Source organism: Amblyomma americanum, chromosome 2 (assembly GCF_052857255.1).
Source record: "Amblyomma americanum isolate KBUSLIRL-KWMA chromosome 2, ASM5285725v1, whole genome shotgun sequence".
NCBI classification, from domain to species: Eukaryota; Metazoa; Arthropoda; class Arachnida; order Ixodida; family Ixodidae; genus Amblyomma; species Amblyomma americanum.
In genome coordinates, this window is record NC_135498.1 from 191,380,456 (window position 1) to 191,399,218 (window position 18,763).

The following is an 18,763-nucleotide window of genomic DNA, read 5'->3' on the forward strand; positions in this document are numbered from 1 at the left end:
TTTAGCGACCTCAATATTTCGTCCATTTCTTGCTCTGCGATTGCCACTGTGAACAGCAAAAGAACTAAGAGAAAGCTTTTAACCTTTTTGACTCTGCAGGGCAGAGTAGAACAGTGCATAGTATGGTGACACATACAAAGACCAGGTGCGCTGCCTAATATAAACCTAATTCTTTTGGCATAGCAAGGTTTACTTCTCTCAGGGGTTACCTGCACACAAGTATACATGTAATGAGCAAAATTCGCTTGTCGATTTATCCGAACTACTGTGTCCACGAGTGGTCTTTCAGAGCAGGTTTGTTAGCAGCGCACAAGATATCGACAATTTATCTCCCCAACAGGAATCAGGTCTCCAATTACGATGGTGGGCATCTAATCCCCCTGCCGGGCGCGAGTATGGCTACCTCAATGCTCCTGGACTCGTTAGAGTGACCGCTGTCTCGAACGCTGTCTCAAACGCTGCGCTTGTAGAATGGCTTCTTCTCGACACGTGGCGCGCCGGCCTCCTTCTTTGCATCACCGTCGTTTTTGAGCAGCCGCTCTAGAGATGCGCGGTTCGGCAGCAGGCGAACAACGACTGGTTCTACAAATGGTGTGCCGGGCCTCCTGCAATATCCATCAAACGGAAAGGCCTGCCGTCACCATTAAATATTTGAGGCTATTAAAAAACAATCATTTCGCGTTCACGCAACGAAGGGGGCTTTGCACAAATAGCAGGGCTGATCTATAGAAATAGAACATGCCATTACGTGCTCGACTGTGACGCCACAGAGGCCATGGATCAACGCTGCAAAGCTACAGGATACCCGGAAACCAAGGGGTAAAAATAAGCACCCAGACGAGTTTAATGCACTTTAAATCAAAGATAGTAATGAATGTTCTTTGAAGCACCAACCAGAGTCCTCAAATCGCAATTGTGCCGTTTTTGTTTGTACCTGAATGCATTGCGAACAGTAATGAATTTCATATCTGTAATGGCCTTGTTTTGAGCTAGCCTTTGCAATGTCTATAGCTTTATAATTTACTTTTATTTTATTTCTTAGAGGTTAACGGCGGTAGCGCTTATCATAGATCAATACGAAGCCCAAATTTCGAACATATTTCTCAAATACACCTAAAATTGTCTGGTACCAGCAACACAGAGAGGACGCTGCGCTAGTACGCGACTTCGCTCAAAAAGATAATCATGAAGGCGTGAAGAAATAATGCGACGGATCTGAATACTGCCACATCACAAATCGCTCGTCTCTGCCTACTTCGTGCGGATCACCTTTTGCCCTCGCGCGCTATTCTCCAAAAGCAAGGCGGCAATTTATATCGCTTTATTGCGAAAGCATTCATACGCTCATCAACAGCGACCAAGAATCCTGTCACCGTATGTAAGTACCTACGTGCATACGTAGCATCTTCTTCCGTTGCCTAGTAACCAAAATTGCTCTCCTAGCTTATCGGGTTTCCTAGGATAAGATAGGGTACTAACGCGGGTAAGCTCGGGTGAGGAGGGAGTCACGCATTTCCATCTCGGAGTTTAGCGGGCCAGCTCGGTCTGTCGTCTAGCGAGAGATTAAATTTGACGCCTCATTTCCAGGGTGCGCCGCGTGAGCCGGAACACAGAGGAGTTGTATAAGACGGGAAAGGGGCGAGAAGTACTTAAGGATGCTGAGCGCCGAGGAGAAAATTCTACCCTTTGCAAAGTTGCGGACTGCTGTCTTGGAGTCATTCAATATAAAATGAACAGGGGTGGCAGCAATGGCGAGGGCAATGGCTGCTTTCTCGGTGGCAGGGGATGTGACAGCAAGGATGGTGGCGACGGCGAGAGGTGAAAATGTATTGGAGTCGTTGGCGAGGCCGTAAACAGCTTGAGAAAGGTATGGTGCCGCATCAACGTACAACAGCGTTGAGCTTCACGCCGTCCGCCGATCTGGCGCGAGTACGGCAAAAAGTCCGACGCTCTCTTTCAAAGTGTCATTTGTTGCAGATGATGCGTCAGCTAATTCATCGAACGAAAAGCGTTACCTTAGAAAAGAAAGCCGCCATTGTACGCTCAACGACAACCACGATTCCCTTCATGTGCGTCCGGGGTAGCAGACGACACTCAAAGGGTGTATCTCGTCTGCTCTCCGCCTGCTCATCGCTACAGCATTTGGTTTCATGACAGTGTCGACATGTGGCTCGTCGATGAGGCTATTTCTACCTATTTCTGCCAGGCTGATAGGGTGAGGAGAAGACGTGAATAACACCGCATCGGCGAGCGAACGGGGGCGCAGGGAAAGTACAGCGCAACGCTGAGCGCCAGAGGCATGCAGGGCGTTAATGTAAAGAATTCGTACCTGAAAAAATTAAATTAAATTGGTTTTTGGTGAAACGAAATGGCGCAGTATCTGTCTCGCACTTCAGCTGACACCTGAACCACGAACCACACCGTAATGGAAGGAATAAAGCAGGGAGTGAAATAAGAATCGAAGAGGTCCCGTAATGGACGGCTCCGGAATAATTTCGACCAACCGGGGGTCTTTAACGTGCACTGACTATAGTCCTCCATAAAGTCAGCAATAAAATTCCAATAAGGAAGGGCGTCAGGCAAGGAGACACGATCTCGCCAATGCTGTTCACCGCATGTTTGCAGAAGGTATTTCGAGGCCTGAATTGGGAACAGTTGGGAATAAGAATAAATGAAGAATACCTAAATAATCTGCGATTTGCTGATGACATTGCCTTGCGGAGTCACTCAGGAGGTGAACTGCAAATCATGATCAACGAGTTAGACAGGCAGAGCAGATTGATGGGTCTAAAAATTAACATGCAGAAAACCAAGGTAATGTTCAACAGCCTAGCAAGGGAACAACAGTTCACAGTTGGCAGTGAGAGCCTAGAAATTGTGCCGGAATACGTCTACTTAGGGCAGGTAGCGACAGCTGATTCGAATCATGAGAGGGAGATAACTAGAAGGATAAGAATGGGGTGGAGCGCATATGGCAAATTATCGCACATCATGAGTGGCAGTTTACCAATTTCCCTCAAGAGGAAAGTGTACAACAGCATAATCTTACCGGTACTCACCTACGGGGCAGAAACGGGGAGGCTAACGAAAAGAGTTCAGCTTAAGTTATGGGCAACGCAGCGAGCCATGGAAAGGAAAATGATAGGTGTAACGTTAAGAGATCGGAAGCGGGCAGAGTGGGTGAGGGAACAAACACGGGTTAATGACATCCTAGTCGAAATCAAGAGAAAGAAATGGGCTTGGGCAGGGCATGTTATGCGAAGGCAAGATAACCGCTGGTCTTTAAGGGTAACGGAGTGGGTTCCAAGGGAAAGTAAGCGTAGCAGGGGGCGGCAGAAGGTTAGGTGGGCGGATGAGATTAAGAAGTTTGCAGGCAAAGGGTGGATGCAGCGGGCAAAGGATAGGGTTAATTGGAGAGACATGGGAGAGGCCTTTGCCCTGCAGTGGGTGTAGTAAGGCTGATGATGATGATGATGATGACTTAGCGCAGCACACGGGCGCCTTTGCGTTTCGCCTCCAACGAAAAGCATCCGCTGTGCGTAGCAACTCACAGATTACATGAACGGAAAACAGCACGGAAAACAGCCAATGTACACTTTATCTCCAAACCCGGTAAGAAATTCAGCATCAAAAACCTGCACCCCATATGCCTCACGTGATACGCAGGCAAACTCACGGAAAAGGCAGTCCACGCGCGTCTCTCCAGCTAACTTGAGGACAACGAGCTGCTGCCACACACGATGTTTGGATTCTGGGCAGTTCCCGCGTTTGAACCCTACCTTGGCGGCTGCGTTTAGATGGTAGCGAAACGCTAAGCCGCCCGTGTGCTGTGCGATGTCGATGCACGTTGAAGATCCCCAGGTGTTCGAAATTTCGCTGGAGCCCTCCACTACGGCACTTCTTTCTTCTTTCACTCCCTCCTTTATGCATCCGTTCCCTTACGGTGCAGTTCAGGTGTCCGCCGATATACGAGACAGACACTGCGCCATTTCCTTTCCCCAACTGCCAATTTCCAACTTCCAACGTCATCACTTTCCAGAAACTCCACCTTGTGACCGGGCAAGTTGCCAGGATGATTGCCAGGATAACGACGCGGAAAGAAGGTATTCGAGAAGAAGATGCGCTGCGACTGGATGCAGGGTGTCGCCGTAAGCCGCGTTGTCTACGCAGCACCCTACGTCCGCCTCAAGAAGCTTGACATCAGGAAACCCGACGTCATAATCAGAACCGCCTACAAGAAGGTTTTTGGCCTCCCTCTTGCGACATCACCGGACCAGCTCTTACGACTGGGTGTTCACAACACGATATACGAGCTGATAGAGGCACACCTCACACCGCAGGTGGTACGGCTCTCCACTACTCGGACTGGCGACAAGTATTCGTTCATTTAAACATCAATTGTCTCCGACAGCTAGATACCGAAAACTATATCATGACCTCATGGACAGGACAAATCAAGGCAGCTCCATTACTCAGGCATATGCACCCCGATTTTCACCAATCAAGACGACAAGCACAAGCATAAGCTATGATAATTCAGTACGGTGAGCGCGAGCGCGTGTTCTATGTCAATGCTGCGGGTCCTGAGCAGGTAATGATGGCCGTCTCGGTAGTGCACCAAAACAAAACAATGGAAGGACTAGTACTGGCTAGCCAGGACACACCAGCTGCCGAAGAAGTGGCGATTGCTCTAGCTGCAACACACACTACTTCGGAATGCATACTTCCAGATTCACAGAAAGCGTATCGCAATTAACTCAAGGGCAGGATCGCACCGCTAGCAGCTAATATCCTGCAAGATAACTACATCTGCGGCTATCAATCTAAACACTGGCACTTAATATGGGTACTAGGTCACCAGTGCGCCCTAGATAACGAGAGCGCACATGCCTCAGCACGAGCATTTCTCCCCCGGGAACTAAGTACAGATGTCGGGGGACCTCCTACCCTACTAACGTACACCAACAACTTCAGCACTTCAGATCATCCCGTCTGGTCTACCCTCCGCCGGCTAAGACACTATACAAAGGGGAGGAACTACACCTCCGGAAGCTACATACCAACACTTACAACAACCCAGGAAGACTACACGCAATAGATCCGGAGTCATTTGACTCACAATGCAAACACTTCGGAGAGAAGGCGGAACTGTACCGTATAGTATGGGCCTGCCAACGAAATCAGGCGGTCACTATTAATAACAAGCCAACGCAGGAGGGGTGGAGGCAGCTCTGACCAGCTCGGACGAAACAAGTGAAAAAGAACTCATCGAAAGAGCCCGAACAGCAGGATGTGCCAGTCGGGTTTCGGACTGAGAGCTCCAACTGTCCCTACAACCTCCTAAACAACTTCATTAAAATAATTTCACTACGAACACCACCGCGGTTGGGTTCGAACCCGGGTGCCCCGGGTCAGTAGCCGAGCGCCCTACACTCAGAGAAAAAAACCGGCTCAAGGAGGGAGTAACGTCAACTTTAGTCCTCAAAACGGCCCCTTAGTCCGCGAAAGGACCAACTGCGGCGAGCTGCGTGCCGTGTGCAAATTTGGAAGACTGAATGTTTAGTCCTGGCCCGAAAAAGACTAACGGGAGGACAAACTGCTCACTTACTCCCCTGACCGATGCGCGCAGACACGCATGCATCCATGCCCTGGACCGCGAAGCGAAGGACCGTCGCGCGCTGTGAGAATTTTGAGCACATAAAGAAATGTGGCGAAAACGCCATTCTTCGTTTGTGTGGACGGGCTGGTGGTCCATGCCCCACGTGCCGCGCCTGCTCCGAGGGCGAAGCGTCCGTGAGCGGCATAGGTTCAGCGACAGCTCGGTAATCGCTTTTTGGTGTAGTCTAGTTCATGCGAGCAACGGCTAGCCGTTACGCCGAAATGCACGTATAGCAGTGGGCACGAGAGCAGCGTTGCAGCGACAATGGCTAGAAGGCCGCCTTTGTTTGCCATGCAGGTGCTGCTTGGCGCACAGCATCTACATCTGCCATCCTGCCCGTGATAGTGCTTCTCTGCACCAAGTGACGCAGTTTGCTTCCTATCATGTGCCTCCGTTCGTTCATCAGGCGGCGCCCTCAAGATTTGTGAACAGTCCTTATCACTCCAAGGCTGCGTCATGGTCATTGACAGCAAGTTCAATGCCAGTATTTAAGCGCTGGTGTCCGTGGGACCGCTTCAGTGGGCACTAGAGCCGCGTTGCAGCGACAATGGCTAAAAGGCCGCCTTTGTTTGCCATGCAGGTGCGTAACTACATTCCTTTGTATGCTATGAAAAATGACAATCGATGCTTACTGCTGCTCCCGTGCCCACGAGTCTTTTTGAGCGTGTTGACTCAATGCTTCAATAGCTGTTTTTTGCTATTGTAGGGAGATGTGGAAGTAAATCCAGGTGCTTTTCACACGCGCACTAAAATAATACGCGGTGATCCGAGCGCAGCAACATCGATCGAGGAAAGTAACCCTGCCGCTAATGTCGTATTAACACAATCGGAGCAAAACATGGAAATACTTCGTATCTTGAAGGAATTGCAGGCACAGTGAATCGCGCTGTCAGCCAGTAACGAAGATAGAAAGAAAACCGTGGAAGAACTACGGAGCGGACGGCAAAGTATTAATTCAACCCTCGCCAGAATGAATTCCAGGCTTACGACAGTTGAACACTCACTTGAAGCAATTGACGAAGTAAAACAGGATTTCGAATGCACTGCTCTTGATATTCGCAAACAAAATCAACTGCTGGAGGCACGAATTCTTTAATTAATAGACCAGAGTCGTAGAAATAATCTAGTTTTTCATGGTATCGCCGATGAGAATGACCATGAAACATGGAATGAAACGGAAAAAAAAAACTTTTAAACGTCCTCTCAAAATATGTTGACCCCGAACTCTCGCCAAATGACATAGATAGGGCCCATCGATTAGGGCGGTACTCTGATTCTGGATGCCGCCGGTGATTGTGAAGTTCAACAACTTCAAAACCAGAGAAAAAGTTCTGAAGTGTAAAAAAGACTTAAAAGAAGAAGACGTTCAAGTGACAGAAGATTACTCGTATGCTACACGCTAAGCACGCAAAAAACTGATTGGCTTCGCCAAATCACTGGCCGGCTCCCCATGTTTTAAGCTAAAATACAATAAGTTGGTCGTGAATGACAGATCTTACATGTATGACCCTGTAAACGATAAAACATTTCAGATTACCGCAGAACGCGCCAAGCCGATAGCCCAGCACGCGCCTTCGTCTCTCTCCGCTGCATCTAGCACTTGTAAATCTGCCCAACGGTTACCGAGGGGCAATGATCGTTGTCTAAGCGCAGCTCAAACATCAGTTTTATTTACTAATATCCGAAGTTTCATCAAAAGACGAACATAACTCTCCTCTGCCATAAGTGCGTGCTCCGCTGACATCGTCGTCCTAACTGAAACTTGGCTGCATGAATACATACGTGATTCTGAAATATTCGATTCATCAAATCATTTCCACTTCTATCGTTGTGACAGGAAAGATCGGCAAGGTGGTGGCGTACTAATAGCAGCCAGTAAAAAAATAGTCATGTCCTCTTCACATAACATCAAGCATCGAAATTATATGGGTATATCTTCAACTAGGATACCAGAGAATAATCCTAGGCGCATGCTATCGACCGCCTATTGCATCTCCTACATTTGTTGCAGAGCTTCATGATACCATTAATGTTATAGTAACGCGTTACCCTTCGTCATCGATCTTTCTATTGGGTGATTTTAACTTTCCGTGCATCGATTGGTCCTCGGTGCAACCATCCTCCTCTTCGAAACTATGCAAGGAATTCACTAATTTATTCTCACTATTTAATCTTACCCAAACAGGTACTCAGCCTACAAGAATTACTGAATTTACAAGTACATTAGACCTCGTATTAACAACATGCCCAGAACTGTGCTCAGAAATAACCTACATGCCCCAGTTAAGCGACCATTCTTTGCTCAATGTTTCTGTCAACATTCCCATACAAAAGTTGGCTGGTCACACTAAAATAATACGCATGTATCATCGCGCTGATTTCAACAAAGTTAATAATGAACTAGGTTCTTTCCTGGCCACTTTTTTCGACGAATTCGACTCGCGATCGGTGAACGCAAACTGGCTCTTATTCAAGAACACAATCTTAGATCTCACTAGCCGTTTCATACCCACTCGCGTAATGTATTATCAGCAGCATGCGCCATGGTATAAAGCGTATCTTAAGCTCTTGTCTAACCGTACGAAACGCTTCTTCCGTTCAGCTAACGAATCACGCACTGAGCATAATTGGTCCCGTTATCGCTCTGCAGCTTACACTTACAATTCTGCGGTCAAGAACGCTAAAGCCAGTTACCAGAATAGCACTCTACCGGAGTGTTGCTCAATAACCCAAGAAAATTTTGGAGCGTCATTAACCCCTCTGCAACGTCTAGAATAATACTAACGAATTCAAGTGACGAACCTATATCTGACACTGCCTCTGCAAATGTACTGAATGATGAATTTCCGAGCTTTTTTTCAAGTGGTGAAACTACGAATTTCCCTCAACTGTCTCATAATAACTTCCTCCCTATGTACTCTGTCGTCATCCATCCTGACGGTATAGTTAAAATAATTGATAATCTTAAGATATCCTCCAGTGCTGGTGTTGATTGCATTACTAAAAGTTCATGAAAAGTACTAAAATGTATTCATCGCTTGCCTTAACTAAAATATTTCAGCAATCTTTGGAAAACGGTGAACTACCGGCCGACTGGAAGATACGTAAGGTGGTTCCTGTGCATAAATCTGGTAATAAACATTCGCCTTTTAACTACCAGCCCTTATCTATTACCAGCATCCCATGCAAAATCTTAAGAGCACATACTCTTTTCACATGTTGTCACTTTCCTTGAATCAAACTCGTTTTTCCATCCTTCTCAGCACGGTTTTAGGAAATCCTATTCATGCGAAACACCACTACTCTTATTCACCCAAAAACTCCACGCAATTTTAGATTGCCGCTCGATCGCCGACTGCATCTTCCTAGATTTCGTGAAGGCATTTGATAAGGTTTCCCATCATCTTTTGTTACTAAAACTGCGCATGGTGGGATTAGGCACTAACATTCTAAAATGGCTCGAAGTTTTTCTTACCCATCGTCAGCAATTTGTTGCCGTTAACCATAGTAATTCCGCCGTTCACCCTGTCCTCTCCGGTGTGCCCCAAGGCACCATCTTGGGGCCCCTGCTTTTTCTTATATTTATCAACGACTTACCCAGTAACCTTTCTTCTTCTGTACATCTTTTTGCCGATGACTGCGTCCTTTTTCGGGAAATAACAAATGATAGTGACAAGCACATGATTCAGTTTGACCTTAACGCTATCTCAACATGGTGTAAAACTTGGAATATGACTTTAAATGCTGAAAAGTGCAAACTACTGCGCATTTCTCGCGTTAATGGTGAATCGCCCGTATATATTCCTAATGATGTGTTGCTTGATCCTGTTACAAGATATAAGTACCTCGGAATTCATATTACGTCTGACCTCAGCTGGCATGCGCACATTGAGCACACCACTAACAAAGCTAATCGCATGCTCGCATATCTGAGACGTAACTTTCATGCAGCCCCAACTAACATCAAACTTCTACTCTATACGACACTCGTACGTTCACAACTAGAATATGCATCATCAATCTTGGACCCTGGTGTTAAGAATATGAGCGACCTACTGGAGATGGTACAACACAAATCAGCGCGGTTTATTCTCTCTGACTTTCGGCGTACATCCAGCGTAACCGCTATGAAAACTACCCTAGGCCTATCTTCAGTTGCATCAAGACGCAGAATTGCACGCCTGTGCCTTTTTCACAAAATATTTCGTTATGAGTCTATTCGCTACGCGTTACTTCTTCCCCCTTCATATATTTCACGCCGCACAGATCACGTACATAAGGTAGGCATTTCTATATGCAAATCTAAAACATTCTCGGATTCTTTTATTCCTCGCACGTCATATCACTGGAACCACCTTCCTTCCTCAGTTGCCACAATTCCTGACCCTTTATTGTTTAGGTCTGCTGTTACCGCTTCCATTGAATGATATATTGTGTTGACCACTTGTTCTAACTTATCTATGTTGTGATAATTTATTGTTCTCTGCTGTTGTTTGTATTTTCAGTGTTATTATGTATTACCCACTCCCCTCTGTAATGCTTTGCCCTGAGGGTAAAATAAATAAATAAATAAACAAATAAATAAATAATATATATATATATATATATATATATATATATATATATATATATATATATATATATATATATATATATATATATATATATATATATATATATATACACACTTCATCCTTGGGCCTCTGGTTACGGTGCAGTGGCCTGTGAACTTTTGCGTCAGTGTGGGATGCACGGAGAAAGGCCTTTTTTATTGTAGCACATCGCAAATGGGGAAGCGCATTTGAAGGAGCGAGGCAATGTAATCCGCTATAGCGTATCAGTACAAATTGTAATTAGAAGCACTAGTAAAAATTCCATTTTTAAACCGCCACGGTGACTCAATGACTATAATACAGCCTAATCTACGGTGCTCGATCGGCTGCTGGCGTAAGTTAAGATACGGGTTCGGGCTCGGCCGAGGCGAAATGCTAGGAGCCCGTGTACTGCATGTCCAATGTCAGTGCGCAGTAACAAATTGTAGGTAGTGGAAATTATCCGGAGTCCTTCACTACGGCGTCCCTCAATCATATCTTGAGTTGCTTTACTTTATGTACGCGTGATTTCAAGGTAATTTTTCATCAATAGGCCTTGCACATTCACCTGCCATAATAGAAGTACAAACACTGGAAAATAAATTGTGTATAACACAGAGACAAAAAGCTCTTATTGATAAAAACCTAAATTGCAGCTGCATATGTCCCCAGTAACAGCTTTAATGGACCAGGAAAGAGACTTAGGATGACCTTTAGGAAGAAATTCTGCTTAATTAATGGCAAACATGTTAAAAAGCTACCTAATGTTTCAAAAATGTAGCGTATAATGATGAATTACACAAGAGAAAAACTGATCTCTATATCCCATTATATGCCTTTCACGCAGTGTAGTTGCACTAAACTTCCAAGATGTTGTTTACTAGGAACAGCAAATATGCAAGCCATTTATAATTTTGTTGTGATGCAGCATTCACTACAGGCTGGTATATGATGCAGTGGCTTAAAGTAACAGTACAATTGTGAGGAATTGCTTAAGTGCCTTTCTGATTTCCATTCTGCCAAGTGCAAAACCTGGTTTCCTCTGCTGTGATGCAGTTTTCTTCAGTGACGTGTCTGAACTGCAGCCAGATTTTCACGAGTGACCATTGTGTTTTCCGATCACTACTATTACGTTGTAAAATGAACTCCTTTATAATAAAAACAGTCTTAAAATATGTGTTCTGAGACCACACCTGTCCATTTCAGTGACACAAACTGCCTCAAGTACACATAATAGGAGATACGAGGATAAGGTGTCCGAGGTGCTATCAGAACAGCAGTTGTCAAGGAGCCTCAATGAGTGCTGAGCAAACAGTCAGTTGCACTCTCTTTAAGTGCAACAGTTGAATGGGTATACGTCTACCTTATTCGTATCACAAAATTACTAATTTCAGGTGATATTCAAATTAATTGTTTTATCCTTTCCGCCCTCCGCTGTAAGGCAGCCAGAACAGCAGCTTGGGGTCCTCCATCCCGATGTCAATTACAGTACAGTACATAGGCGGGAACACAAGACGAGATGACGACACCGTGAGCGCTGACTTTTAACGTTTATTTGAAAGAAGCACGGCTTCGCATACATTTGCATAAAGGCACCGTACGTATCACAGACACGTTATTGCACACCATGTGGCACAGGCACTTCTGCACGCTCATGAAAATTATTGCACATTAGCAGCTAAAGTTCGTTTTTTTGCTAGCAAAAGAGACGGCGTGCGAACACATTGGTCACACAGTCTGGCAATCTCAGTTGCCTCAATAAATTTACGAACCAGACTGAAATAACACAATACTAATGCCGATCAGGCATGCACAAAATTAGGAATTCACATCAGGGATTGCCCACCAGAAACTTGTGCCACAAAATTTATCCGTTGCAAAGCGCTTGAAAAGCACAGTGATATGTGACATTACCAAGGCAGCCGATATTGCCAGACTGCGTGACCAACGTGTTAGCAGACAGTCCTTTTTCTAACAAAAAAAGAACTTGAGCTGTTATATGACCAATAATTTTCACAAGTGTGCAGAACTATCAGTGCTACGTGGTGTGCACTGATGGGTTTGTGATATTATGGTGTCTTTATGTAAGTGTATATGAAGGTATGTTTCTTTCAAATAATTGTTGAAGACGGCGCTTGGTGTGTTGTCTTCTCGTGCCCCGTCGACCTTGTGCGCTGTTGACATCAGGATGTAAGACAAAAAAGGGCGTTGTAGCTAAAAAGTTAGTGATCCCTAAGCACATGCTTCTAAGATGGGATTGTGATAGCGTTTCTTTTGGCTAGGTTATTGTTACCGAGTTTTTGATGCCGAGAGTTGCTGCGAATTGGTGTTGCCAAGTTGTGACTATAAAGAATTATGCAAAGTGAGATACTGAATTGTGATACGCATACGGTACTTCAAACCCAGCAGCCTGAGTGACTTGTGAACCCCAAGTTGCTCTCCCCGAGCACCCTCTCAGTACCAATAATTAAATTCACTGCGCCTTATCACAGTAGATTGTTGCTTCTCTATCTGCTGGGTAGGATCCTAGATTTCCGGGAGTCCTCACAACACTCCTGGCCCAACAGTGTTGCAGTTAATCAATTACCTGGCAGGTTGCTCTCTCCAACACAATCAACCATTGGCCTTGTGCAATCCAGGCTGTGAGCAGTTTTCTCGACTTGCTCGGCACATTCAAAGATCATCGGGAGTGCTGATATGAACCCTAGCGCAGTGGTGTGGCGGTTAACTGATGTCATAGCAGGTGGCTACTTCCAGCACAGGTAGCCGTGGGGCTTGTGCGACACAGGTTCTTTCCGGTCAGTCTCTCAGCTTTCGAGCACAGTTATAAGGTTCGGATTCTGGGCATGGCTTTTCCCCAAGAGACATCAAAAATGCGATGGCATTATAAACATATTTCCAGACAGTGCAGGCCTGTAAACACGCTACAGTATAGTTATGAGATGACTTGAGTCATAAACATCAAATTTGGTTATTCCAAGAAACAAATATGGTAATTTGAATATGCCAAAGCTGCGTTGCATAAAACTCTGAAGAATACTATTAGCTCAGCTCAATGCTGCACTTTTGAGGCAAGGCAGAATTTTTTACAGAAGAGTCCCCCACTTTGGTACAAGGATACCACTCTCATACAAGACCAAAAGATGCTGTTCAAACTTTTCACTAGGTTCATAGATTTTCTCCTCATTTGGGGTTTGGACGCTGTAGCAGTATCTGTGTCGGTCAAAGTGCTGCACCTTCAGGGTTGTTGCGACGATGTGCAGGACCCCATTTGCCACTAAGAGTGACTCAATCTTATAAACCACTGGGCATTCTGCTCCTGTCGAAACCAAAACACACCCACACTAGTACCTGCGTCGATCAAGTGCGGCTCTTTTGACATCATGGACGACTGTGGTTGGAAGCACTTGTTTGGCACAGGCAGGGAGCGCATTCCAGTCAACAGGTTTACTTGACGCTGAGTTCTGTTCTTGGTACAGTTGAAAGGTGCGGAGTGTGTAGCTCTGTCGCAACTATTGCCTTTTTGCAAGTGTGTATGTCAGGTTCCTGAAGTTTTTGACACAGGCTGCCAACTTCTTTAGCCTTTGATGCTTCGCTTCAAACATCATAGTCCAGAAATGTCTGAATTCCCACCTCCCGCACAAACCTAGCATAATGCACTATGAAGCGAAGCTTAGGGATAACTGCATAAGGTCTGTACCTGTCAGTGAGCTCGTTCAAAAATGTCTGCACAAGCATTTCCAAGTAGAAAAGCCGTGTAGATGTCATTTTCGATGCAAATACGATGTCAGCAATTTCCCGGAATTTCAAAAGCAATTCCCAATCCTAATTTTTTTGGAATTCTCGCTCCAAAGATCAAGGACAAAAATATTATCAAGGACCACTTGCTGGAAGCCTTTCCCATTAAAACAGATTTGCTGTTGATGAATGCCGGTTTGATCGGTGGGGGTTTGTTTTTTAGATTGTTTGCTCCATACTTGAATGAAGAAAGCTCCTAAAGGATTTGCTTGAACTTCAAGCCACTGGAAAGAGATTTCACAACATGTCGCAGGATGCATTCTATTCCTCCTTCCAAAATGTCATGCCTAATGTCTGGTGGTAATTGCGGGGTAAAGTCGAAATATGGCAACTGCAAAAGTTACGAGACCTCATTTACGCCATAAAAAGTCCTGTTAGCCGGGTTCACTGCGATTTCTTCAAGATGAGACTGGTGGCTGCGTAATATGCGTGGCTGGCACATCATTTCACAGGTTTTTTTCTGGGAAATGTTTCGCAGATACCATGCAGAACCGGCAGACTCGCCTACGGCTGAAACAAGTGAATCCGCCCAAGTGGTTCAGTGAAAGGTTGTTCCCACAGAAGCCGAACACGATGGCTGTGGCTCTTGTCTCCTGTGCTTTCAAGCCAACGGTGTGGCCTTCTGCGTACAACTTGTTTAAGTCTTCCAGTAATGGCTGTAGTACATTGCTGAGGCTATACTTTTTCACATAAACATAGCGAATAAGCATAATCAAATATATGCTCTCAACATTCGATCTATGCTTGACACGAAGGTTCAACAAGCTGCACTATACAGCGAGTAACTTGTGTTTTCCTCATTTCGCTCCCAGGAGGATTTACAACTTCAATTTCGTCCGTATAAAATAAAAGAAGTATCGTGTGTGTTCTGCTTTCTGGAATCACATATTGAAAATGCTCTCTGTACACCGCACCATCAGTATAGCTTTTATACACACAGGGCGTCGTGTTCTCACGCTTTGGTGTTTTCAAGTGGGCTGCAATGTCGGGGATTTCACAAAGTCCACTGAGAAGCTTGGGCAAACGTACATAATGGTAAATTGCTGTGCCGTTCAAAAGCTGTTCCCAAGGAAGAACAAAAGGAAAATTCTCTTCCACATATTGCTCACGCATGTACTTGTTCTTTAAGTCACTAAAGAGGTCAAACATAAATGAGCAGCTTAGCAATTGTTGAAGTAACACGGTGGTTTGGGCTACTTGGTTGCTATTCATAATGGAGACAAGTTTCGCAGCATGAATAAAACGCACACTATTAGCAGCAATTAGCAATATCAGCACTATTAGCAATAGCAGCACAGTCCTGTCTTGTTTGTTGTAGCACAGTCCTGTCTTGTTTGTTCCTTGTCTTCTGTGTGCGTTTTATTCATGCTGCCAAACTTGTCTCCATTATGATTAGCAATTGTTGTAGTGCTGTTGTGTTTGTTTTTGCTGCACGTTCAACCTCCTTGCCATAAGCCTTCAGCACCAGCTTAAACACCAGCTGCAATTCAAAAAACCACCTTCTCAGCCGCTGTGTGTGGTAAGCTGTGCTCGTCAATGACAAAGAAGAAGAACAGGGTCGATTTTGCCAGGTCCAAAAAGCTGCTAGATCTGTCATGTTTAACTGTTGTCTTCTGATTTGAACAAACATTTGCCGAAGGTTGTTCTTTCGGCGGTGGCCACTACCATAGTCCGCTGTGTCAGCCCAGTCCATTTCATGTGGGACAGGCTCGTCGTCGTCCAGTTCTGAATTTTCTTTCTTTGCTTTTTCGGTGCATCTGTGTCTCAAAGTGCTACCGTTTTCTTCAAGCACATCTCGGTGGTATCAATATAGATGCGATCTGTAGGATGAAAAATTCGAGAATACGAATTAGGGCAGCCTCCTATCCCGCAGAAAACGTTGAAGTTTAGCTCTGTACTATGAAATAATCCAATTTGCGTAACAACTTTCGTCAGTTACAACGAAAAGAATGGGCACCTCGGGCAGCACTTCGCGTCCATCGTTACAGTCGCAAGCCAAAAGACGGTAAAGAGACGATGCAAACGCGATGTCCCGATTGCCGGAAAGCGGCACGTCCTGTATCCACATCGGAATCTCATCGCGTTAGCCGCAGTTGCCACCAACGGCCAGGGACACGAATAGACACAAACAGCCTCCTTGCGATACAGCTGCTTAGCTGGCTTGCCTATAGCTTGACCGGTTTTGCATGTTTGTTGTTGTTGTGCCCTTTCATCATCATAATCAAATTCACTACGTGCTAGAGCACCTAAGTCGCATTTAGTATAACCAAGTATTTTGGATGTAACTTTATTTCGCAATAACTTTAGTAATCGGAGTGTCACGTTGTCCAAACTAAGATGACAAAGCCAAGCCAAGTTACCACAGTGCCCAGCCAAATCGAAAAGGGCGCGCAATGCTGCACGTCCTGAAGAAACTTTATGTCGCGTCTTAGCAATGTTCATTGCTTCGCAATTTCACATTAGTGCGCCACCATGACCAGCAAGCGTCTAGTAGCATTCCAGGAAAGGAATTTTTCTTGCCCTTTGATGGGACGTTAACACAGCGCGGTTTGTTTGCTCGCGTAAAAGACCACGAGCTGTTCCGCGGCATCGACGTTGCCACAATCATCTTCATGGTGAGTAATTGTGTAAACATATATGCATGCTAGCTCCGTGACAAGTCACTTGCCGTTCTCGGGTTCTTTTAGCGACCGGTGCTTATGGGAAGGCGCTTAGTGCATCCACGCGTTTAAATGTGTGTACCTCACTTATGTCTCGCGCTTTTGTCTACAGCGGATTACGTAGTGCATTAACAGTTTGCGTGTAATGTAAAGCTTAAAGCAATATCTTGGCATGCATGTGCTTCCCTATGTGTCGTGCTCCAAAAATCTCCCTTTACGTAAGGATCTCAAAGACCGGCGAATAATAAAAACGCACACCAGAGCGTGCCGCTTAAAACTAAGGCAGGTGTATAGAGCGTTTTCAAATATTAATGCTTCTTCTTTTCAGTCGCGAGGTACAGGCCTGTCTAGAGCGCTGGAGCGATGTAGTGCGAATCAAACAAAGTGAAATTTTGACTCAACCGCTGTCAATGCTGCTTCGCTCCAGCGCAAGCATTATCTCTACGACCAAATAACTGCTTGAAAATTTCACTTTTTTTTGCGATAGGCAGGCATTCCTGCACTCTAGACAGGCGTGCTGACGACTGCATACGAAATACCCGAGGTAGAAGGAAGTATTGCGGGCGTTGCAGTATTTTATGGTCAGTGCTCTTCTAAATTTACAGGTCCCTCCTTCAGCGCGTGGCCCGTTGATTCAGATCTCGTAATGCGACGCAGCAAGCATGCGAACATTCTCCGGAAAATAATGTGGCACACTGATTTTGCATAGTTTATCTTTACATGGTTAGCTATTTTGATATCATTCTTGTGTTTCCACAGATGTTTGAAGAAGATTTTAATGTTTTTGTTGAAATTCCTGAAGAATCTGAATTTCAGGACAGGACAAAAATAAAACTCTCGGAGGATTGCCAGGTTCGTAGAGTACTTTTGCTTACCAGTATTAACTATTATTTTGTATATTTCAAATAATGCTAGAGGAGCATCATGCAGCAAGAAACAGTGTCAAAGGTATATCTTCCACTGTAATCAATGGCAATCATAGCAGAAATCTATGGAAATGTTGGTCACAGTCTGCGCTCACTGTGTAGTATGCTCTTGTTCTTTTCTTATTTTCACATGGCGCTTTAGGATTGCCGATGTTCTCGAAGAGCCTTAGCAAGCAGAACAGTCTCGTGTCACTGCCACATACAGCCTCACATGCAGCCTGCCATCTGTACCAAATGACATTCGGATCAGCATAGGGCTCCACCAAAGTGGACAGTATTTCAAAGCCCGCAACGGAGTTGTACAATGCCTGTATCATAACTTCTTCTTATACACGATGTAAGTTCTTTGCAAGGCTTTTGGGTCATGTAGGGCAATGTGGAGATTAACTTGGGTTGTGAACTTGCGTTTCCATAAGCCATTTTAACGAGAAAGCATGAAGGAGCTCGTGGCGCAAAAACTCCTGTGTTGGCGTTGGTAGACATGAGCATGAAATTTGAATTTGTTGAGAAGGTGGCTACGTCACACATAGAGCGACAGACTTCAAAAGTGAATGAAATTAGAAAACTGGTGATTGGAATGATGCAATGTGGCTGGAACATCAATAGGACATCCGGACATATAATGTGATCCATCGTATAAAAACCACCGCTTACAAACACAGACAGAGGACGAGACGAAACAAACTGAATGCACTTCAGTTTGTTTCGTCTCGTCCTCTGTCTGTGTTTGTAAACGCTGGTTTTTATACGATAGATCAGCACCAACTCGCCCAATCCTCAGTTCTTCTGCATATAAACTGGACGAGTTGCCCCGAAAGGAAAATTGCTGTTATTTGAGAATCGAATCCGTGACCCTTGGTTTGTGAGTCAGACGTGCTATTACTAAGTCATGCACGCATGTTCAAGACTTGGTCAAAGAGGGCTGTAAATGTGTGTGGTGTTGTCTTTCGCATATTGATTGTGAGAAAGCAAACAATTTCCTTGTCTATGTGAGCAAGGAGAACTGCTGTCACGTCGTGAACATAAGTGTACTCTTAAGGACACTTAAGGCAGAGCTTAAGTGTCCTCCCACCTCTTGTACCTGAGAGACTGACTGCATCTAAAACTAAAATATCTACATGAGCCTAC

At 45.1% G+C, this 18,763-nt stretch overlaps 1 protein-coding gene across 1 annotated transcript in view; it reads right to left on the reverse strand.

Moving 5' to 3' along the window:
* Window positions 1–389: 389 nt before the first annotated feature.
* LOC144119392 (uncharacterized) overlaps window positions 390–18,763 on the reverse strand; it is a 97,281-nt gene continuing 78,907 nt past the window's right edge. Inside the window, exon 4 of the mRNA XM_077652019.1 lies at window positions 390–605. Coding sequence (XP_077508145.1) covers window positions 452–605 — 154 coding nt within the window. The 3' untranslated portion in view covers window positions 390–451. The remainder of the gene's footprint in view (window positions 606–18,763) is intronic.